Consider the following 25,027-nt stretch of genomic DNA (forward strand, 5'->3'; position numbering starts at 1 on the left):
GGATCGTTATAAGTTACTGAATCGACCTACTGGTATGGAGTTTTCCTACCTAAAGATATTTCAAAATGTAAAATTACAGCCAAATCGGTTGAAGAATGTATTTGAAGGGCCCAACATGGCGATATTTGGAAGGTACATATGTATATATATATATATTTTCGACGACCGGCCTACCTGTGGGAAGTGTATCTTTAACATCAAAAATTCCTGAACAGAATCTACAAAATCAAAATTGCACATAATTACAGCTGTTACCATTCACAATTTTAGCCGCTTGGCTTGCATTTTCGCCTTTGACAAAGAAAAACTGTAAAATGTACCGTACTTTCTCTTTGTTCACTTCCACTTTTTGACACCCTGTAACTCACAACTGGATGCACCAAACAAAAAACAGCAAAATATTTTAATAATGCGAAATGTCACCCTTCCAACGAGCATAAATCTGAAATTGTTTGATCGATACTTTACGAGGCTTGCATTTTCGCCTTTGGCAAAGAAAAACTGTAAAATGTACCGTACTTTTTCTTTGATCACTTCCACTTTTTGACACCCTGTAACTCACAACTGGATGCACCAAACAAAAAACAGCAACATATTTTTTTAATTTGAAATGTCACCCTTCCAACGAGCATAAATCTGTAATTGTTTGATCGATACTTTACGAGGAATCTATCAGTGCATCCATCTGCTGAAAAAAATAATGGATTTCTTTTTCCCCAAACTAATATTTTCGAACTTATGAAACTGAGTTTATTGTTTTTTAGCTTTAAGGTTGTCTTTTATAATTTAACAATGATTTGTAAATATATCTAATACAAATTGGCTACAAATTGACCTGAAAATCAGTTATCCAGAATTCGAGACCTCACTGTATACAAAATACTAAAACAATTGAAATGGTTTCAAATCTAAATATCTATATCCACATATATAAATATATATATATATATAAGTATGTATAAACACATTTGCATATATGTATATGATCTAACTCATAAACATTAAACAAAAGTGGATCTATTGCAAAAACGTGTATCTTTACCCCAAAATGTAAATAGCTTCAATTACACTGTGCTACAAAATAACTAAAATTTTTTTTTCAGGGGTTCTAATGTACCAATTCTGTTTATTTGGAGTCTCTGGACCACGAAAATACCTTTGGTTTTTCTGGGTCACTTCGAAAATTTATTTTATAACGGTAAATATAGAGAAAAACGTGGTTTCATGGATTTTCAATTTAAAACTCGAATAACTTATTTACTTTTTAACAGATTTATATTATTCTTTTTTTTCTTTAAGAGTACAATTTTTCCTTTCAAACAAGATATATACTTGGTAAATCGGTTGAGGATTGGCTGAGTTACAGCGGTTGAAATGTGAAAAAATACGTATAAAATTACAAAATTTTTCTTTCTTCACTGTACGATGAAACTGATATCAAGCCATATAAGTTTTATTCTATTACGGGGAAGAAAATTAAATTAGCTTTCGAAAATGATAAAAATCAAAAAAATCGGTTAAAAAATGGATGACTTATACACATTTTTGTATTGATTCTATGCATATTCTCTAAAGGAAATATGGGTCTGTATCTTTTCCTGTTATAAACCGTTATGTTTGCAACAGGCAAAAGGAAACGAGATAGACCCATAGTTCCTTTAGAGAATATGCATAGAATCAATACAAAAATGTGTATAAGTCATCCATTTTTTAACCGATTTTTTTGAGTATTATCATTTTCGAAAACTAATTTAATTTTCTTCCCCGTAATAGAATAAAACTTATATGGCTTGATATCATAATTTCATCGTACAGCCCGAAGAAAGGTAAATTTTTTAATTTTATACGTATTTTTTCACATTTCAACCGCTGTAACTCAGCCAATCCTCAACCGATTTACCAAGTATATATCTTGTTTGAAAGGAAAAATTGTACTCTTCGAAAGAAAAAAAGAATAATATAAATCTGTTAAAAAGTAAATAAGTTATTCGAGTTTTAAATTGAAAATCCATGAAACCACGTTTTTCTCTATATTTACCGTTATAAAATAAATTTTCGAAGTGACCCAGAAAAACCAAAGGTATTTTCGTGGTCCAGGGACTCCAACTAAACAGAATTGGTACATTAGAACCCATGAAAAATTTTCGTGTCGCACAGTGTTATTAACCGTACACTTTATCGACGTCGGTTTTGTGAAATCCTCAAATACTTGTCTTTTAAAAAATAACATAACCGTGTTGTTGTTACTGCTGTCCCCCCATGAATTTCTGATACTCGATACATATCGAACGGCGGCATACTTACGGTCATTGTATAGCACACAGTTTCCGCATGATCCTCGAGGAGTTTCTTATGGATGCCACGAAAATGATTCGAAGCAATACTACCGTTTCGATTTAAGATTCGTTTACGCGGAGGCACTTGCAGTGAAAGTGTTGAACCGGCACTCAAAACATTTTTTCTCCTCGCAACATTCCGATTATCCAAACTCATGAATTTTGCATCCTGATTCACGGAAAAACTGGAAGCTCCTAAGCTTTCACTGCGTTTTTTGCGTGAAAGCGTAAAAAAATTCATATTCACACACACACACGCCCGCACGGAATTGGGCTTTTTTTATTTTATTTGTATTTTTCTGGCGAAGAAGTTACGTGAACCCAAATCGTAATGCAACAAGACAATTGTCGAGCGATCTAAAATATTTATCTACTATTGTTATTTATTATTGGGAATGACGCTGCGTACGTTTGGAAGAGGAAAAAAACGAGTGGAAGAAGAAGAACATCAACCGTATATGAATGTACGTATATATGTTTGATCATAGGTTGGCCATATACACTTGGAAACATTGAACATCGAGTGAAGGACGCCGAACACGACACAAGTGACGTAGGGCACGCACGGCGATGCTTTCGATATTCCGAATATCTGAAGAAGTGATGTTGACCGTGAGCCGATTGTAATGAATTTGAATGAAAGTATTTGTATTTGCTTTTATTTTGCGCGAACTCTGGCCAGTGGTAGTATAAAGCTCTCTCGCGTGTGAAAATTCACTGAGAAAAGTGTACGTCTGTTCTAAATTTAGCCAGTTCTCAAAGAAAATATCTCAAAGTGTTTCGTGTAATTGGCGTCCTCAGTCGATTTGTTTATGAACTATACATACACTAGGCCACATGAATGCGCGAACAAGTTATATGCAATGGTCCATAATGTTGGAGTTAACCCTTTCAGTGTCAAATAAAATTTTTGTCGGAATAAAAATCTAAAATTTTGTACTTAAAATCGTATAAAGGCGTAGAGTTTAGAGTCTGTTTTCCAGCAAAAACAAAAACATCAGTGTTAACGGTACATAGGATAACAGAAAAATCGCAAAGAAAGAGAGAATTTTTAAATGTCGAATATATTCGACAAAAACACTGAAAGGGTTAATTTTTGAGAAAAAAGGAACAAAGTTTATAATTTTCACTATACAAAGTCTCTGTATCAATAGGATACCCCATATATACCCATTGTATACATACGATGTAGGTAAAATTTGCATGTTGAGAAGAAATATAAGAAATCGTTTCAGAAAGGCTGGGATATCGATATAACGAATTTGTCATTCATTTTTTGAAAACAAAAAGCTCTTAATTTTTTATTATTTTGTATTAATGTGGCCTAGTGTATAAAGATTTGTAGATACGAGTGAATTTTGTAGATTTTATATTCAAACGTAAACAAATTAAGTCGGTAATTGACTAACTTCAACATTGCATTATGCGAATGCCGAACTCTGAGTAAAAAAATTGGTGATTTACATATTATGACAAGCACATACATATTAAAAGTCCATTCTTTAGGTATAAGACCTGATCTGAGTCCACAAATAAAGATACATTCGTTAAAAGGCTTACGTGTCTCTAACAACACTTTGTCGAGTACAGAGAAGAAAGCAAAACAAAAAATATGCTATTTTAAAATATTTTTTACAGTTCTACAAATGTTCCTAGGGCATATTTTTTGTCGCATATACTAACTTTGTGATTTAGTGTTTTAAATGCAGATATTAGTATATTATGAAGCTTAAAACTGATTCAGACATAAGAAAATTCGACATATGTATTATTCCAAAAAAGGCAAGAATATATAACGTTTACTCCACAAATATTTATGCTGCGTTTCCGAATTTTCCAATCGCGATAAAAATAATAACATATCCGTGTTGCCCTTAGTAGTGTCATGTTTCTTGATCCTAAAATTTGAATTAATGTGTTACAAGTTCTTTCAGTACAATAACATTTGTCAAATAAAAACATGCAATAATGGTTAAAGTTGTAGAATCTTGCAGATTCCTGGAAAGGGCTTTAGGAAAGGTTCTGACATATTTTTTACCTACTACTACCTTGATGTTGTGATAAACATGTTAATCAGCCAGCACAAAATAGTCGGAAGATAAACAATTTGCAGCTTAATTTAAATTGCTAATTATAAATACATATATTCATTTATTTCCGCCATTACTTCATTACACTTGATTTTACAATGGTGATGCAGTCGAAATCGCTTAAAACGACGATCAAGAAATCGGCGAATTTGGTCGTTATAAACGATATTAATAAAATATGAGTGATAAATATTATATATAGTAATTTTTAGATGAGGCAGCTTTTGGAGTGTTTGAGAGAAAAATACTCCGAAAGGCCACCAATTCTCGTATATCACATAGTCAGACAGATCGAGCTACGGCGACTACGATGGCTAGGTCATGTTGTGTGAATGGATAAGGATGCCCCAGCTCAATAGGCATATTTAAACGAGCCAAGTGATGGCTCACACACGAATTCCACAAATTCGATGGAAAGATCAAGTGGAAAACAACATCTCGGGATATGGTCTTTCATATTGGATGAGCTGCGCACAAGACCGACGCGCCTGGAAATCTTTTTTAAGCTCGGCTTATGGAATGGAAAATATACACTTCATAAAAATTAAACACTTAAAAACAAATTAATAAAACATTGCACTATGTTCGAACGTGCTGTGTGTTCGTGTATGTATAGAAAAATTCAAATATTTTGCAAAAACCGGTCGTTGCAACCAATATATCGCCGTTACAAGCGATATTATTTTGCGTGAGCTGTAAAGGGCAGAAATTCAGGATTTTTTTTTAGATTTCGTCGTTATAGCCGATATGTCGTTACAAACGATTTCGACAAAACAACTTCTATTAGAATATTGCTTTAAAATAAAATCGTTTGGTTCTGCAGTTAGCATAAAAACATGGCATGAAAACTGAATACAATATATGCAATATTGCAAACAAACAAAATGTGGTCAACATTATCTTTTGCGACTGCTCTCTTTGCACGCTCTTTTACAGTCCTCGTAGCTGTGTCTGTCTGCGACCATCTATTTAAATAATATATATTATAAATGTCACGTTCAATGACAACGCTCAGCAATAAATATGTACTCCCTGCGTTTATCGATCTGTGATATTTAAGGAAAAATGCCCACAACAAGTACATATATATCGATTACAGTTAGACCTCGATTGTTCGTGTTGGTCGCTATCAAACTTATTATGAAAAATAAATATTTTGTTTTTTAGTAATTCGAATAAAAGTAGTAATTTCGTATGGCGGTTTTAGTGATAAATGAACCATTTTTGCATAGAAATAAAAAATATAACCATATAAATTATGGCCATATTTTACTATACAAGTTAAAATTTATGATAGATACAATTTAAGGTAAACTATTTATGGATATGTTTTCCCCATTTCGAACTTAGAAAACCCGTGTTTTTGACGAAGGGCTTTATTGAAGAAATCCAGTTTATTTTTGCCGTATGTGAGGTAAAATCGATGTAAAATCCCTTATATTATATTAAATCGATGCTTTTCTAAAATACCATTCTTTGGATTTTAATCAATTTGGAAGAGAATTTTTCCAGTTTCACAAATATTAAATATCTTGAGTTGGACATCAAAATCCTTGCTGTGTGCTGAAGCTATATTAGCCAAAATACATCTCTCCGTTCTCAATTTGTCGTGACTGATATATTTTCTATAATAAAAAATATTTTGTACAATTCAAATAACCTATTTGATATTATGTATGTCATTTTAAAACGATATTTCCTCACATCCGGATCGATATATATATATATATATATATACTAGCAAAGTGCCCGCTACTTCGTATGCGGAAAGGTAATACAAAAAATATTTCATATGGAATCGTGAATACTGCAAATTTGTTGTAATATAGTTTGCGATTTAGTACTCTTCATACACATAAGCACTTTTTTCTGAAATATTTCTTACTTCCATTAAAGAGTACCCCATGCAAAATTTCGTGCAAGTCGAAAGATATATAGGGACTTTGGTACACCATTTACATTAAATAGGACGAAGTTATATATGGGAGCTATATCTAAATCGAAACCGATTTCCATGATGTTTAACACACATCGTTCTAGACTTAATTCAGCTCGCTGTGCCTAATTTCGTGTAAATCGAAGAATACATAGGGAGTTTGGTGCACTATTTACATAAAATCGGACTACAATGTATATGGGAACTATATCTAAATCTGAACCGATTTTTCCCAATTTCAATAGGGTTCATCCTTGGTACTTTTCGAACACATAATTACACATTTTCAAGACTACTCCCATACAACCACTACTAAATTTAGTACCAATTAGTATTAAAAACCCTTTGGTACTTCTTTCTAACTCTCCGTCAGTGACCCACATTACAAACTTTAGGTTTCCAGCTCTCTCCGTTGCCGAAATCGAAATTTAGTGCTATTCTATTTACTATTCCTACACATCAATTCGAGTTTCGAAAGTTATCTCCATAGCTAAATACTACACTTTAACATTAATCTAAATTCCAAATCTCAGGACCCAACCAAATCCAAATTGTTCCAAATTTAGTACCATCATAGTCATACGTAAGAATTTCTAAAACTACATCAATCTTACTCTCCAACAGTAATCTTAATCCCACCAAAGTCCAAATTTAGTACTTTTCGTACTCATAAGTACGAATTTCCAAACATACCTCAATACTGATTTCAAATAGTAATCGTAAGACAAAATTTAAGAATTCCAGATCTGTCTGTTCACCAAAAACCAAATTGTACCAGATTTGGTACCATTCTGTACTTTTCGTACCCATATTCCAAACTATATCAAATCTATATCAAACCGGGATTACAATTCTACCAGTTCACCTAAGTTCGAATTGTACCAAATGTTGTGCTTTTCGTACCCTTAAGTACGAATTTCCAAAACTACCCATTCATGTTCTCCAATAATAACCTTTAGTCCACATTTAAGGATTCCAGCTCTATCCGTTCACCAAGAACCAAATCTAGTACCATTTATTACTTTTCGTAGAGGTAGGTACGATTTTATAAAACTTCCTCAATTCCACACTCCAACAGTAATTTTAATCATAAATTTCAGGATCCCAGCCCTATCCGTTCACATAAATCCAAATTGTAGCATATCTAGTACCATTTCGTACTTTTCGAACTTTAAGTTTGATACTGTCTACGTTCAATACTGTCTCAATCCTGTACTCTAACAGTAATTTTATTTTCAAATATAACTTTTCTATGTCTATCTCTATCCTTTCATTTAAATCCAAATTGTACTAAACTTAGTACCATTTAGGACACATAACTATGCATTTTTAAAACTACCTCGATATCTCAATCCTACACTCCACCCTTAATTTTGATTCCAAATTTTAGGATTCCAGCTCACACAAAACGAATTGTACTCTATTTAATACCATTTAGTGCTTCTCGTATCCAAAAGAGCGAAATTTCAATACTACCTTAATCCTGTGATTTGCATTCCAAATTTAAAATTTCAGTTTAATTCCAAAATTATGGAGTCCAACTCTATCCATTCACACTTAACCAAGTTGTACCAAATATAGTACCATTTAGTACACATAAAAACTATGCTTCCATGTCTTAATTCTATATTCTAAAAGCAGCAATTATACCAAATTTTAGGTTTTCAGCTCTCTCCGTTCACCCAAATACAAATTGTACCATATCTAGTGACGTTTTTCGTACACACAAATACGAATTTCCAAAGATGTCTCTATAGCTCAATCTACAACAGTAATCAGAATTCCAAATTTCAAGGTTTAAGATCATTCGTTTAAGCAACATCCAAATTGTACTATATTTAGTACCATTTAGTACGAATTTCCAAAACTACCTCAATTCTACACTGCAACAGTCATTTTTAATCCCAATTTCAAGACTCCAGATCTGTGAACCTAAATCCAACTTGCACAAAATTTAGTACCATTAACAACTTTTCGTACACAAACGTACGATTTTTTAAAGGTACCTCAATCCTGTATTACAACAATAGTCCTAATTCCGATTTTCAGAATTCCATCTATATACACTCAACTAAAAGCAAATAGTACCAAATTTAGTACCACTTAGTACTTTTTAAAAAAACATAAGTACGAAAATCTTAAACTATTTCCACACATTAACACCACTTCCCAACCTGTATTCCATATAAAATTTCAAGATTTGTCTATATATGTTCAATATATACAATTAGAACTAAATTTAGTACTTTTAGTACATTTATAGGTCGAATTTCCAAAAACCCAAATATCAGAATTCTAGCTCTTCCCGTTCGCCTTATAGTTCGAATTTCCAAAAACCCAGCCTTATCTCACGCCTACACACCAACAACAAACCACACACAAAATTCTTCTAGCTTCAGCCGTTTCGTCTGAGCGATGATCTCTGTTATATATATATATATATAAGCTCTTTTATATATGTAGATAAAACTACCTCCATGTCTCATCTTACACTCCAACCTTAATTTTAACTCCAAATTTTAGGATTCCCGCTCAAACAAAACGAATTGTACCATATTTAGTACCAGTAATATTTAGTAATTCTGTAATTTTATTTACTATCTCTACCGTTAACTCTAATCAAAATTGTACCAAATGTTGTACCATTTAGTACAGATGCTGACGAATTTTCAAAACTACCGACATATCTCAATTCTGCACTCCAACTATAATATTAATTTAAAATTTCAGAATATCAGCCTTTATCATTTAATACTTTTTGTTTCTATAATTAAAAATTTCCAAACCTATGTCAATCCTACACTCCAACACTAATTTTAATTCCAAAATTCTGGAGTCCAGTTCTATCCGTTCTCAAATAATCAAGTTGTACCAAATATAGTACCATTTAGTACACATAAGTGCTATACTTCCATATCTCAATTGTATGTTCCAACAGCAACAATTATTCCAAATTTTAGGTTTCCAGCTCTCTCCGTTCACCCAAATCCTAATTGTACCAAATTTAGTGCCGTTTAGTACTTTTCGTACACACAAATACGAATTTCCAAAGATGTCTCTATAGCTCAATCTTCAACAGTAATCAGAATTCCAAATTTCAAGGTTTAAGCTCATTCGTTTAAGCAAAATCCAAATTGTACTAAATTTGGTACCATATAGTACTTTTCGTACCAATAAGTAACTACCTCTATCCTACATTCAACATTCATTTTTTCACAATTTGAAGGCTCCAGCTCTATCTGTTCACCTAAATCCAACTTGCACCACATTTAGTACTATTTAGTAATTTTCGTACACATAAGTACGATTTTTTAGAGCTGCTTCAATCTTGTGCTCCAATAGTAGTCCTGATTCCGATTTCCGGATTCCATCTCTATACACTCAACTAAATGCAAATAGTACCAAATTTAGTACCATTTTGTACTTTTTATACACATAAGTACGATTTTTTAAAGCTACTTCAAACTCGTGCTCCAATAGTAGTCCTGATTCTGATTTTCCGGATTCTATCTCTATACACTCAAGTAAATGCAAATAGTACCAAATTTAGTACCATTTTGTACTTTTTATACAAATAAGTACGATTTTTTAAAGCTACTTCAATCTCGTGCTCCAATAGTAGTCCTGATTCTGATTTTCCGGATTCTATCTCTATACACTCAACTAAATGCAAATAGTACCAAATTTAGTACCATTTTGTACTTTTTATATACATAAGTACGAATTTCTTTAAGCATTTCCATCAACACCACTTCCCAACCTGTATTCCATATAAAATTTCAATATTCTATCTATCATTATGTTCAAAATATATACAATTAGAACTAAATTTAGTAATTTTTAGTACTTTTAGTACACTTATAAGTCGAATGTCCAAAAACCCTTTTGTACAGCTTTCTAACTTTCCATCAGTGACCCACATTCCGAATTTCAGAATTCTAGCTCTTCCCGTTCGCCTAATTTAAAGGGTACCATATTTGGTACATTTTAGTACTTTTCGTACCCTTCTAGTTCGAATTTCCAAAAACCCAGCCTTATCTCACGCCTACACACCAGCAACAACCCACACACAAAATTTCAAGCTTCTAGCTTTAGCCGTTTCGTCTGGGCGTTTCACACACTTAATACTAAGCTCTTTTATATATATAGATATAAGTGTGGGTATACCATGAGCTCACCGTTTCATTGTACTGGATTTCGTTAACCCAGTGGGGTTAAATTGTCCATTGCATATATGTCAAATATATTTATATTTTATGTCACAGTTGTTTAGGCAAATCTATGTTTTTTTTTTTTTTTTTGATTTTTTCTCTTTTGTAAATGTATCAATGTAATATATAAGGGAAATTACAAAAATCTATAAAATGAAGTGTTCTTGTCAAAATCTTAAAATATTGGTAATAAATAATAAGGTGCGTGGAAGCTGTGATGGTGGTAATGTAAAAAAATGGGTGAAAATGTGTTGAAGCCAACGAGTTTTTTTGTGTTCCTTCCTGATTTGTGGCTAAACTACACAACGCACGCAGATGTGATCAGTGACTAAGTTGCAGAATACCCCATGGACAATATGGTTCTAATCGCCCATGTGCTGCATTTCGAGTTTGCTCGAATGTGAAACATTTTCCCAAATTTGGTGTGCTCCATTCCGAATTCCCAAAAAAATATTGGGAATATAATTCGAGCACATATAGCCTTGTGGATTGAAAACGAAATGAGATCGTACGTGTTTTTCTGCGCACGTACAAGTTAAAAAAGAACGCTGAAGTAATATTTAGCGTGTTTTTACAATATTTATTTAAAAAATAAAGTATTTACATTAGTTTTTATAGTAAAATTAAAGAAAATAAAAAACAGCGCGTAACATTTTTGAGATCAATCTGGAAACTCAACCACCATATGATCAAAATAGAATCTATAAAAAATCTACTTTTATGATTTCCAATAATACTTTTAATAAAGTTTCTTGCAGATGTGTGCCCTTTATTATATCGATGTTGACAAGATCCATGCTCCACTTGTTTATAGGGCGTCATCAAAAATGTTTCTAAAGCGTAACCACTGTCTCCTAGAAGCCAACTATTTTGCATACCATTTCCTCTTTTGTTAATGCTGCCTAGCTGCACTCATATGCCAAATAAAAGCATCATGGGTGGATCCTGGTCTGCAGCTGTCCACAGCTTGCACACACTTTGTCTTCCAGGACTTCCATTACTCTCCACAATATTTTACACATTGTTGTGCGATCAACACTTATATTTGAATCATTTGCCACTACCCTCTGAAACCCACCAACCAGAAATCTTTGCTGCTAACTGCAGGCTTTCGGGAATGGTACCCTTGTGTATGAAAGGACCAACTTCTCTCAAAATATCCATAAATGCTTATTTTAACACGTTCCAGTATCATTAGACTTTTTCTGGTAGAAACCAGGGCAATTAATAAGCCAGCAAGCATATTTTTTCTTAATTTTGTTGTTAAACAAATTGCAAATTCCAATGAAACATATGTTTTTTCGTAATATATTGAACACAGCTATGCTTTCGCTCGAAATTGAGCACACCATTTTGCACAATATGCGAATTTAAAAAAGTATGGGAATTCAAAAACTCTCGGAACATGTCACATGGGCGAATGTATGATTTTTCGATATAATCACTGCATCCACCCAAAATGGATGCTGACATTTTGAAGCCGGATTTTCGGTGTTTTTTGAATTTTTCTTATAATTAGGATGCGCATCCCGATAATGGAATAAACTATAAGATTGTAGAACTCGAGATTTTGCTTCGTTTAATGTAATCTCATTAATGTGCTCACCGTAGCTTCTTTGCAATTGGGCTCCAAAGACGAAAATTTGGTGCGTAAATTTTTATATAAAACCCATTTTTGAGTCTAAAATTAAGAAAGTCCATTCAAATTCCGTGGAACCCCGCGTGAATTTTATTTTTTTTACGTGTCGGATCTAATGAGTCCATCCATGTTCAATTCCGCCCAATAAAACGGCGGATATAGGTACCTTGAAATTAAGAAAAACTGCAAAAACTTATTTTGACAAATTCGCGTGTATAATCGCGTTTTTCTTCGAATTGATTTCACATACATTCATTCTTCTGTTATCATATTCGCGAATCTGTGTGAAAATAGGTCAAAAATATATCTATACGCGAATAATATGCGTATTTTATCCAAAATCGATTGTGGAGGCACATCCGCGGTTCTTAACCGATCCTTTTAAAATAGGTGTCCTTTTGTGTATTTTCATAGGAGATTTCTGAAATCGGATGCGCATAAAAATCGTATGCATGTTGCGCCATTTTTAGTCATTTTAGTGTTTTTGCATAGTAAAATGCATTGAGCGGCACACTTTGGCCGTTAAATGAAACATCGAAAAATTCATTATTATTGGAAGAAATTGATGTCAACGAAAACGCGAACTGCATGCTTTTTAATATTGATCATTTTTATGTATTGTAAGTGCAATATATTTAGTCATTTTTAAAGTCGAAACATTTATCAGATGAATCTACTGATATTTAATAATCATCTAAAATAATTTGAAGAAGAAAGAGTCGCATATTTTAGAAGATTAAAGCAAACCCGTATTCCCTTAATCATACTAAAAAAATCGAAAATTCAAAAAATGTTTCGTTTTAATTCAAAAATTAATTTATTTTATTTTAAGATATCTTCATGCTTTTATTTGATTTTCGCGCCAATTTAACCGTAATTCAATGTGATTTGTCAAGTATGCAAAGAAAACAAATGTGATTAACTGTTTGTGAAGAAATTCGCGAATTACAACAAATTGATATTCATTTAATTTATATTTGAAATACAAGATTTAAAATCGCTATAACTTTTGTGCGCAGCATCCGAATTTGTGAACGCGAACAGATTTAGAATCAGCATATTTTTCTTAACCTATGTACCAAAAATCATGAATGTGCCAGCAAAAAAATTATTCAAATTTTTTTAATGGAATTTTAAAAGAATTTTTTAATTTCCCATATGTACATATATATGTACTTACATTCATTCCAACTGATTTCTCGAAAAATGCCTCCTTTCTCTCCTTAATTTCATTGATGTTCTCATCTGTCACCAAGTCTATCGTCTGATCAGCTGTACATACGAATTCTTCGTTATCCTGTGAAGCATCAACATTTTCTTCGCATTGAAAATTGTCTTCGTCATCGGGAGATTCTTCTTCGAGTGGAGCCAACGACGTTTGAAGGTCAGATTCTTCAATAACAGTTTTTTGTCGTAGAAGAGATCCGAACTTTTCAAAAAAACCTCCATCCGCATCTTGCAATCTGCAGAAAAAATCATCGTTATACATATATTTATTATTGAAGGGATTGAAAAATTTAGCTTGTACATATTAGAACGATTCTGTTGATATTGATGAGATAAAGTACAAAACATTAATTAATTTTGATTTCTGAAAATAAATAATTTACGATCTGCATAAAAATGCATAGTTATACATATGGGATTCTTACCTTATTTATTTTCCCAAATAAATAATCTTGTGGTTCAAAATTAAACGATTTTATTAAACTAAATAATATTTGAAATTAAATGAAATAAAATGTAATTAAACGCAAATCGTAAGGGGAACAGTGGCGAGCGCGTGTTGTCTGTTGAACGTTTATCCAGCGAAAGAGAACGAAGAAGGAACGCGTTGGTTTACATTGCAAATATGTGCGAATGTCGAGTTACAAAAGGAATCGTTTGTCGCATTGACTTATTACTTATATGTAACGACAGAGTGCCACATTACTTCCCGCGGTGAAAAATGTCATCTAAATCGAACTGGAAGCCTAACCCGTCTACCGCTAGTAGTGTTCTTCGAAGCGGCTTCCGATTTGTCATTGCCCGTTGAGCTGGATTTATCTGGGTTGAGATCGGTGACATTCGGTACGTCTGTAACCAATTCCGCATCTTAAACCGTAGGGTGTTGTGAACGTTGTTGACTGATGTTGTATCAGTATCGTCTGATGGTGCACAGAAGAATGGTTTTAGTCGATCGATGCTAACGTTAGAGTTGCGATTCCGAATGCGAAGAGTAAAAAATTTCGAATTTCTTTTCAAAACTAAGTACGGTCCATCATACGGTCGTGTTAGTGATGGCTTGATCGAATCGTTTCTGACATAAACGTGAGTCGATGAGAAGAGATCCTTTGAAACGAAAGACGATTTTCTGGTGTAATACAGCCTCAACCGCTGTGTCAGAAGCATCAACGAATATGACCATATCGGCATTTGGAACAGGATGAACCAATAGCGCTGCGTTAGCCATCTCAGCTTTACATCGACCAAATGCGGCTTCAGTATCTGATGTCCACACGAGGGGTGTACGGTCCCAGGAACCATCTCCTGTCAAATAGTTTGGTAGGATTTCGCATGCGGCAAAAACTTTCTCTAAAAATTCAACATCCCGAGAAATCTTTTTATTTGTTGCGCCGTTTTTGGTTGTGGGAAATTTTTGATGTGTTCAACTTTCTCAGGTAATGGTCGAATACCTTCGCTGTTGACGAGGTGTCCCAAAAATGTTATTTCACCTTTACCCATTTCACATTTGGCTAAGTTGATCGCTAGATGGTTATCACGTAGCCGATGTTGCTCTAATGTTGGCGACGCGACGAAGATGTCATTAATGTACGGGAAAACAAAATCGACTCCTCGGAAAATCTCATTGATGAGACCAAAGGTCATAAACTTAAATTCAAACAAACCAAAGGGTGTGCTTATGGCGGTTTTCGGTATGTCCTCTTCGTATATTGGGATTTGGTGGAATGCCTTCTGCACATCAACCAATTGCTTTTTGATGGTTGACAAATTGCTTTTTGATGGTTGACATATACTGGTTTTGACCAAAAACTCAAATTCCTTTTTTGCAGCTGCTGGTGGTAGTCGTCGTGTGCGGCAAAATACGGGTTGACAAGTTGTTTCGATTCGATAGGCTATTGTCGATTTCGTTTTCGAGCCATGTGGTGAAAGTATGGTTATGCCGCTGAATTCGATTAGAAGGTCGGCAAATGAATCGTTTTCAATAAATGTGTTCATGACTGTGATGTCGGAAATCGTTGCTATCGTAAGCTTCGAGTTGCAGCCACTGGAGTTGTCGATGAGGCGATTACGTTTAAGGTCGATTAGCAAGTCGTAATATCTAATGAAATCTGAGCCGATGATTGGTGTGGTCACGTCACCGATGATGAAAGACCAGTAAAAATCCTTTGGAGTCCTAAATCTAATTTGACACGTTTTTCGCCAATGATCTTTATGGGAGACCCATTGGCTGCATATAGGACGATAGAGGTGGGACGGATATCGAAAGATTTCGCAATCAATTGCAATATTGAGACGTCGGCGCCACTTTCCACTAAGAATTTCATTTTGGTGTATTTGTCTTTTACTTGTAGGCGAAATATTTGACCCTTCGTGAAACAATTCTCGCCGAAATTATCCACGGGCCTCGAATGTCAATTGTTTTCGCTGGACCTCACTTCATTCGCTTGGTGTTGTTTGTGCTTACATGGGCTTCGACACTTTTGCGCTTTACGGCCATATGTCCGATGGTACCAACATTCTTCAAAAGAACCGTTGTTGTTTTGGCTCTTGTCGCGCCTTCGAGATTGATTTCGTCCTGAGGTTGGACTGCGGGATCGAGAACGTGATCGCAAAGAAAAATTCGAGCTTCTTACCCATTTCCACTTTTGCTACCCGCAAATCGTTTAGCTCGCTGTTTGATTGGTCTCTCACTTGACACAATTGTCCGGGTGATACAGCATCAACAATGAAATTCATTCGCCATGTTCTCTGTAGGCGCCGAAGATAAGCCACTGTCGTCATCCATTTGCCTTGCAGGAATGTCGAATGTTCAATTTTAAAACTGTTCTTCTTACGGTAGTTTTTTGCTTTCTTTAATTACCACAAGATCACGTCGGGGTCACCACTTATGGGATTCTTACCTTATTTATTTTCCCAAATAAATAAGCTTGTGGTTCAAAATTGAACGATATTATTAAACTAAATAATACTTGAACATAAATGAAATTAAATGTAATTAAACGCAAATCGTAAGGGGAACAGTGGCGAAAGAGAACGAAGAAGGAACGCATTGGTTTACAATGCAAATATGTGCGAATATCGAGTTACAAAAGGAATCGTTTGTCGCATTGACTGATTACTTATATTTAACGACAGGATGCCACATACATTTATTTATTATTGAAGGGATTGAAACATTTAGTTTGTACATATTAGAACGATTCTAATATGTACAAACGGAAAATAAATAATTTACGATCTGCAGAAAAAAATCATAGTTATACATTTATTTATTATTGAAGGGATTGAAACATTTAGCTTGTACATATTAGAAGGACTCTGTTGATATTGATGAGATAAAGTACAAAACGTAAAATTTTGATTTCTGAAAATAAATAATTTACTTGGGTTTTCATTAAATATTAAAAAGTTTTTTTTCTCAGCCTTTAATAAAGCGATTCATTAAAAAAAATTATCACCCAAGCCCTTAGTTCATTGAGATGTTGTGTTTAAAATTATCCTAAATATCCCAAAAATCACTAGATCTAAAAGGAAACCATTGCAACGCAAAACGAAAATATATTGTTGTAAGAGTGAACCTGTTGTTAAATTTAAAATGCATTATTTGAACTACCGTTTCCATTAATTAAAAATGTTTACAATTAGCTTTACAAAGAAGTATGTCACACACACAATTATAAATAAGAAACCAAATTTTCAAATATTTAAAATTTTACATTCATTCTACATTGAAAAGCCAATGAAAAGATTCTGTTGTCGACTTTTTTATGAATTTCTGTGCGTACACTGAACGATATGAATGGGGATATGGAATATGACTATTTATTTGCCGAAAATTATTTTGTAAAATTTGAGTCTTGCAATATCTTAAGTGACATATTGTTTTTTGTCACGACCATACCAATAATTCAATTTGACGAAGAATTTTATTAGACCTACTAAAACCTTTTCATGAAAGGTATATGGTTCCCTTCGCTGAAGAAAATATACCGTTTTTTTGATATTTCAGCTTGCCAATAAGCTCCAAACATACACCAAAACATATCAAAGATTGGTTGCGGGAGTCAAAAATCAGGGTTTTATAATGGCCAACACAATCATCAGATCTTTACCCTGTAGAAAAATCGTTGGAGTAACATAGATAGCAAAATCAAAAGAGTTTCACAAACAAACAGACACAACATCTTCCCAAAGGTTCAGAATGCAAGGAATTACGGAAGCACATTTTCTAGATGTGCTGCCGTATTTAAAATCAAAATTTCCATTACTTTTTTTTATTAATAATATTTTTTTTCTGAAAAAACGTTCATTGTAACTTTATTTTACAGGTCATTTACTGTTTGCAATTTCAGTCGCCTTAGTTGTGGCCACCAGTGTACATGTACACTTCAAAAATTAAAGACTTTTTAGTAATTATAAGATTGCAATCCGGATTGCAATCAATTGTCCGGATTAGAGATATTTTATTACATATAGAGTTTGATCGACCGCTATTTAATATTTTAAAGGAATTACAAAATGATAGCATCGAATATTCTAGATAAAATCAATTTTTCTGTAAAAGTTTTTCTTCAACTAGAAATAAATTTTTCCGTTTGCTTGGTTTCTATTATTCGGATATGCCCATAAGTTCAGTTTGTGTATTAAATCCTTTTTAATCTGTTGCCTTTGTAAATATATCAGCCAGTTGATCTTTAGTAACAATTGATTTCAGTTCTAATTTACCAGCTTATATCAATATGTTTAGCTCGCTTACTTTCTTCAGTTGATGACATACCAATACAACCACGATTGTCTTCAAATATTGTAACTGGTTGATCCTGTTTAATAGCATCAAGATATTCTAACAAACCATATAGCTTCTGTGATTGCCAAGCCTAGTGCCTCGCTGGATGATATTGCAACAGGCTGTTGCTTTTTACTGCATCATGAACTTTTGCAGCCAAAAACTTTAAAGACGTAACCGCTTACAGACTTTCTATAAGCTGCATCTGAAGCCCAGTCAACATCCACGAATTTTTTTTTTATTTTTCATCCGATTGGACCCAAAACTATCGATATTGTTTAAATTTGTTATTGTAAAAACAATAAAACAAACAAATGAAATTTTTGTGAAATAAACAATATCGAATGGTGTTAAAAAGTTACGGAATAGGCTTACAGGTCATGTAAAAAATATGCATATTTAACATATGCAATGCATTAAAATAATAAAAATTGTGAACAAAATTATTTTTCATGACTATTTTTGAAAATTTAATAAATTTTTATACATATGCATGGTATAGTAATAGAAGGCAACAGCAAGTGTTGTTGTACAACAAACGATACAACAACCACATGGAAATTTGTTGTTGCATATTATACTAGTGTCAACGTCATTTGACAGAAAAATCTAAACCAAGGTATATTAAGAAGGTAACCGTATCAAACCAGGTGATTGTAACATTAAATGTCACAACAATTTTAATTCGACGTGAAATTAAAAAAAATAGAAATAGAAAACATTTCAAAATAAAGAACAAAAAAGGAGAAAAATAATCGACATCGATACTGGCTATTGGGAGGAGACATTGGGATTTCCAAATGATGACCATGAAAAATAATTTTTTTGTGTTCAATCAGAATTTCGAAATCCAAGGTCTACACCTTTTTCACATGTTATTCAAAACATATCAAATGTAATTCGAGAATTCCATTTGTTATTCATAACATACAATTTGCAATTCGAGAATTCCATTTGTAATTCATAGAACACCTTTCGAAATTCGCAGAATTCCATTTGAAATTCGTAATATTCCATTGGAAATTCATAAAACTCCATTTGAAATTACTAAAATTCCATTCAAAATTTATAAAATTCCATTCAACTTTCAAATATATATATATATATATATATTTTATGAATTTCTCATGTATATATATATCTATATATATATGTATATATATGTGTGTTTTATTTTTTTTAATACTATTTTTCACAACATAAAAAAATTCTACCCCACTTATTGTTCAATTTATTTATTTTATTCGAATTTGAAATAAAATGTTAAGAATTTGAAATGAATTTTTACGAATTACAACTGAAATATTATGATTTACATCTGATTTTATGAATTTCAAATTGAATTCATTGAATTTCAAATTGATCGAGGGCTGATCAAAAAATGTTTACCACAGTAAGTGTTTTAATTCTGTGACCACCACTGTATATGTGTGTTTTATTTTTTTTAATACTATTTTTCACAACATAAAAAAATTTTATTGAATTCATTGAATTTCAAATAAAAATATACAAATTACAAATGAAATTCTTAAAAATTCAAATGGAATTTTTTGAATTACATATGAAAAGTTTAATATTACAAATGAATTGTTGTGAATTGCCGATAAAATACTCGAATTACAACTGAAATGTTATGAATTGCAAATTGAATTTTAGAATTACAAATGAAATTCTCGAATTGCAATTGAAATGTTTGGAATAACATTTGAAAAAGGTGTAGTTATTACCGACTAATATCGATAAAACTAAAATACATAATTTTCATCTATACTAATAAAAGAGTAAAGTGGTTGACTGACTGATTTAACGATTCATCAACGCCCAGACGAAACGGCTGAAGCTAGAATCTTGAAATTTTGGCGAGGGTCATTCTTGGTCCAAAGGTGACAGATAAGGCTGGGTTTTTGGAAATTCGTTCTAGAATGGTACGAAAAGTACTAAATGTGAAACCATTTGTATTTGGCGAACCGGTAGAGCTAGAACTCTTAAATTTTAAATGAGGTTTACTGATGGAGAATTGGGATTGGGGAGTAGGGTCTATTTAAGGAGATGGATTTGAAAGTACTACATGGTACTATATTTGGTATAAATTTAATTCGGAGGTACAAATCGAGCTGGAATCCTGAAATTTGAAATATGTACGTAGTTTTGGAAAATTTTTACTTATGTATACGAAAAGTACTAAATCGTACTATAGTTGGTACAATTTGGATTTGGGTGAACCGATAGAGTGGGAACAATGAAATTTGTTGTCAGGTTCATTGTAGTGGTGTAGGATTAGGGTCAAGATTCAGTTTAACAAATTAATACTTATGGGTACTAAATGGTACTAAATTTGGTACAATTTGAATTTTAGGCGAAGCAATAGAACTAGAATCATGAAATTTGATTGAAATATGTAGGAAGTTTTGGAAATTCATACTACTGTGTACTAAATTTGGCACAGTTTTAATTTTGGGTGAACCAATAGAGTTGGAATCGGAATTTGGAATCGTTGTGGGGGTGTATGATCGGGGTATGCAGGAAGTTTTGTTAGATAGTTGAAGAGGGTACTTATGGAAATAATGTATGTTAAATGGAAAATTTGGATTTGGGTAAACCTTTAGAGCTCGAATCATGAAATATGGTAGCATAAAGTTTGTAGCAATCGATCTTCCAAAAATATTTAAAGATTACAAATGTACTAACATTTTAAATATAACTAATGAAATATGGTACTAAATGGTACTTAAATTTAATTTATGGTCGATATTAATGTGTGCACAGTTTTTTCTGACATATGCAGTTTTCTGTGAAAATAAATTAATAAATAAATTCGATAACGAAGTTGCAGGCCTAGGCTAGTTTTAATGTAAAAATGTATGACAAAAATTTTATACGTGTCTGTAGGGCTTACCAACCATTTCCTTTTAGTTGATGACTTAACGAATATTTTCGTTAATTATCAAAAAATGCTAATGAAAATTTGCGGTTATCGGTATATTCCATCATATTTATTGTTCATACATAATAATTGTTTCATTAAAATACGAAAATGAATTTAAGTAAATTGCTTATTTTTTCTTGATTTCATCTATTTTTCAAATAAATTGTTTAATTTTTCCTTGAAGCCAACCATCTATTTTCGTTAAAAAAATCTGATCGCCTTAATAAAACGGCATGTATATTATAATTTTATACCGGGTCACTTTTTTCGTTAACATACAAACAAGTATTTCTGTTTTATATATATATATATATAGTCCCATGTTATCTAGCGCTACAAAAATTTACACCTAAATAAGTTCCCTACAAAAATAATAAAAAATTGCTTGACCCATTCGAAAGTTATAACAAAGTTACTATAATTGTTTTAGATAGATTATCAATTAAAAATGGATTCTAGTATATACAGTTTCGGTCACCTAATTAGCACACACCTGAAGGGAAAAGTGTTTCGAATAACCCTCTATTCGTTAGGAATATTTTTATTTTAAATAATTTTTTATTCAAAACGCTTATGTACTAGAGCGATTAAGGGTGAAAATAGATAATTATAACGGTAAATTTTTGATATATAACGGTATTTATGAAACAGGTCATATATGAGGGGGGGTCACGTAATTAGCACATGTTGACATAGATTAAGGGTGAAAACAGATAATTATAACGGTAAATTTTTGATATATAACGGTATTTATGAAACAGGTCATATGTTGGCATTTTTAATTTAAATGTCATTGACATTAAAATATATATATATATATATATATAGATATATACAACAAACTTCTTCGTGTTACCAAATTTAGTCTGATAAATCATTTTCAGGAAAAAAATTTGAAAATACTGTTAAATCTTTTTATCTTGGCAATAATTCGTACTGTAAACCTAGAATTGGGAAAGTCAGCCTTTGTATAATAAATAAAGATAAAAATTGTCCAGAAAATTCAATATTAACTAGAGATAGTTATTCGAAATAAAAACTATAAAGATAGAAATTCGCTCGAAGGAAACTTTTAACTTCGAAAGACACCTTTGACTCCAAAAGGCACCTTTTCTTCGAAAAATATGTTAGTGGAAACAAAATGATCATGGATATAGGGTATGTTGACTAGTACATGTCTATATCACAGTTATTATTTTGCTGATGGACTCCAATTCTTTAAATGTTGACCGAATGTAAGATTTTTTTTTTTTGATAGGCTAAAATCGATTAAATTACATCATTTTATCTTCAAAATATAATTTTGGGATAATATTGTGATATATCCACATTATTTAATCAACCTGAGTAAGTCAGCTAAATCTTAGATGTGTCCTATTTACTTTTACTGGTCAAAATACCGCCCTATCCATGATTATTTAGTTTATATATATTCTATTTATTTAGTTTATTATATTTCTATAGTTTAGTTTATATATATTCTATAAACTATTCTAGATCAATTTCGTATAGACTAATTCAAAACATAAACCAGTAAGGAAAATAGTAAAGTCGGACGGGGCCGACTATATGATACCCTTCACCACTATGGGTATATTAAATGAATGCTTCCTAACAGAAGGGCCATTAACATGAAATTGGATGAACTAAAATATGTGGCCTTTATCTAAATGTGAACTGACTTAGATCAATCCATAAACATGTCATTCGTTTTTTACAATGGAACAAAATTATGTAAATCGATATAAAGCAAATATCAAAAATATCAAAATGCTCAATTTTGTACTATGTGCAAAATTTCATGTCAATATTACAAACATGAGGAGTTTGGTGCACCATTTACTTAAAATCGGATGAAAATAGATATGGAAGGTATATCCAAATATGAACCGATTTCAACCAAACTTGTCACAGGTTAGGTTATACTAATTTCAACAGGTTTTGTTCCTAATGACCATATTTTGGGACCTACTTAAAATTGGACGAAACTATATATGGGAGCATATCTAAATCTAAATGGATTCCAACAAATCTTCACACTTTTGGCTATACTATCTTCAGTATGTTATGCAAAATTTTGTGTCAATCGGCCAAACTTTGGGTCTTTGGTGTACCATTTCTATCCTCATTTCAGTACGTAATGCAGAATTTCGTGGAAATCAAAAGATATATAGGGACTTTGGTGAACCATTTACCTAAAATCGGGCGAAACTATATATGGGAGCAATATCTAAATCTAAACCGCGCCATTCTAGACTTAATGTAGTACGCTATGCCAAAATTCGAGCAAATCGAATGATTTTCAGGGACTTTGGTGCACCATTTACATAAAATCGGACGAAACTATATATGAGAGCTATATCTAAATCTGAACCGATTTTCAAGAAATATTACACACATCATTCTAAGCTCAATACAATACGCTATGCCAAATTTCGTGGAAATCGAAGTATATATATGGGAGCTATATCTAAATCTGAACCGATTTTTCCCAATTTCAATAGGGTTCGTTTAGTACACCATTTACATTAAATCGGACGAAAATATATATGGGAGCTATATCTAAATCTGAACCGATTTTTCCCAATTTCAATAGGGTTCGTCCTTGGACCAAACAGATGAGCTGTGCCAAATGTTTAAAATTCAACATGGACAGACGGACATGCATAAATCGACTTAGAAAGTGATTCTATGCATATTCTCAAAAGGAACCATGTGTCTATTTCGTTTCCTTTTGCCTGTTACAAACATATGCACAAAGACCTAATACCCTGTACCACAGTGTGGTGAAGGGTATAAACAGCAAAATAGTCAACTTTTTAATGAATTACAACGCTAACTTTGAACTTTGGTTATTGACCGTATGGTTAAATTGACATTCATTCTATAATTTTGGGATTATATTGTCTTATTTCCACATATTTTAAGTAACCTAAGTAACCCAGCAAAAATCTTTTTAATATATAAAATTATTTTCAAAGTAGTTCTACCCACTAATGGGCTAATAATAATTCTAGCATAAAGTTTGTAGCATTTTATATCTTAAATAATTTAATTGAGCGACAATCGATCTTCCAAAAATATTTAAAGATTACAAATGTACTAACATTTTAAATATAACTAATTTTATTAAAAAAATATTAACGATTTATTTTTTATGTGGAACACTTAATGCAATTTCGAGAAATACCATGTTATGCTGAAAAACAATTTAAAACTCACACTCGGATTATCGAAAGATTGAAGTTATGTAAATTCTCAACGTGCCGACTACTGGTAAACGTTTACTACTCTTTTACGTATTTCCTAATGTAATAATTAATATGTCTATTCCACAACCTCCAATAATACAGAATAGTAGATTCTTGCACTATGTAGACTAGATGTATAAACTGTATATTGTATGCATGTATACAATAAGTATGTAACTTATTCTATACATAAAAGTCTACTCATGTGTCACTGTGCATTGTTTTGAAAGAATTACTTGTAGGCACAACGTTACTTCATTATTTTCATACGATAAACATTATCCATAAAGATAATAAACTTCTGCTACTAATAAACCTATGTAGTAAAAACGACATTAGTAAACTGTTTTCTTTAATGAACATGACAGAATTGAGGTATACACAATGTTTTCCATACACACAACCGCTTAATGAAAGTAGATTATAACTGCGAATAAACCATTATTACGATTGTATTATTAATATTTTTCAATATGATAACCTTTTGTGCCAACAGGGTAATAGGGGCTTGGAAAAAGAGTCACGTAACTCCTTCACGCACTGTTTTATTTTCATCAGATTTTATTTAAAATTCACGTTCTTTTCGGTTTTACCGTCGGTTTTCAACAACAAATACTTTTAGCTTCAG

General features: G+C 32.3%; 1 protein-coding gene across 1 annotated transcript in view; it reads right to left on the reverse strand.

Moving 5' to 3' along the window:
- LOC133336012 (protein unc-13 homolog 4B) overlaps positions 1-25,027 on the reverse strand; it is a 50,114-nt gene that overhangs the window by 21,223 nt on the left and 3,864 nt on the right. The window contains exon 2 of the mRNA XM_061544303.1: positions 13,393-13,675. Coding sequence (XP_061400287.1) covers positions 13,393-13,675 — 283 coding nt within the window. The remainder of the gene's footprint in view (positions 1-13,392; positions 13,676-25,027) is intronic.

Source organism: Musca vetustissima, unplaced genomic scaffold (assembly GCF_032173495.1).
Source record: "Musca vetustissima isolate MV318-11 ecotype Yass unplaced genomic scaffold, APGP_CSIRO_Mvet_v1 utg20295, whole genome shotgun sequence".
NCBI classification, from domain to species: Eukaryota; Metazoa; Arthropoda; class Insecta; order Diptera; family Muscidae; genus Musca; species Musca vetustissima.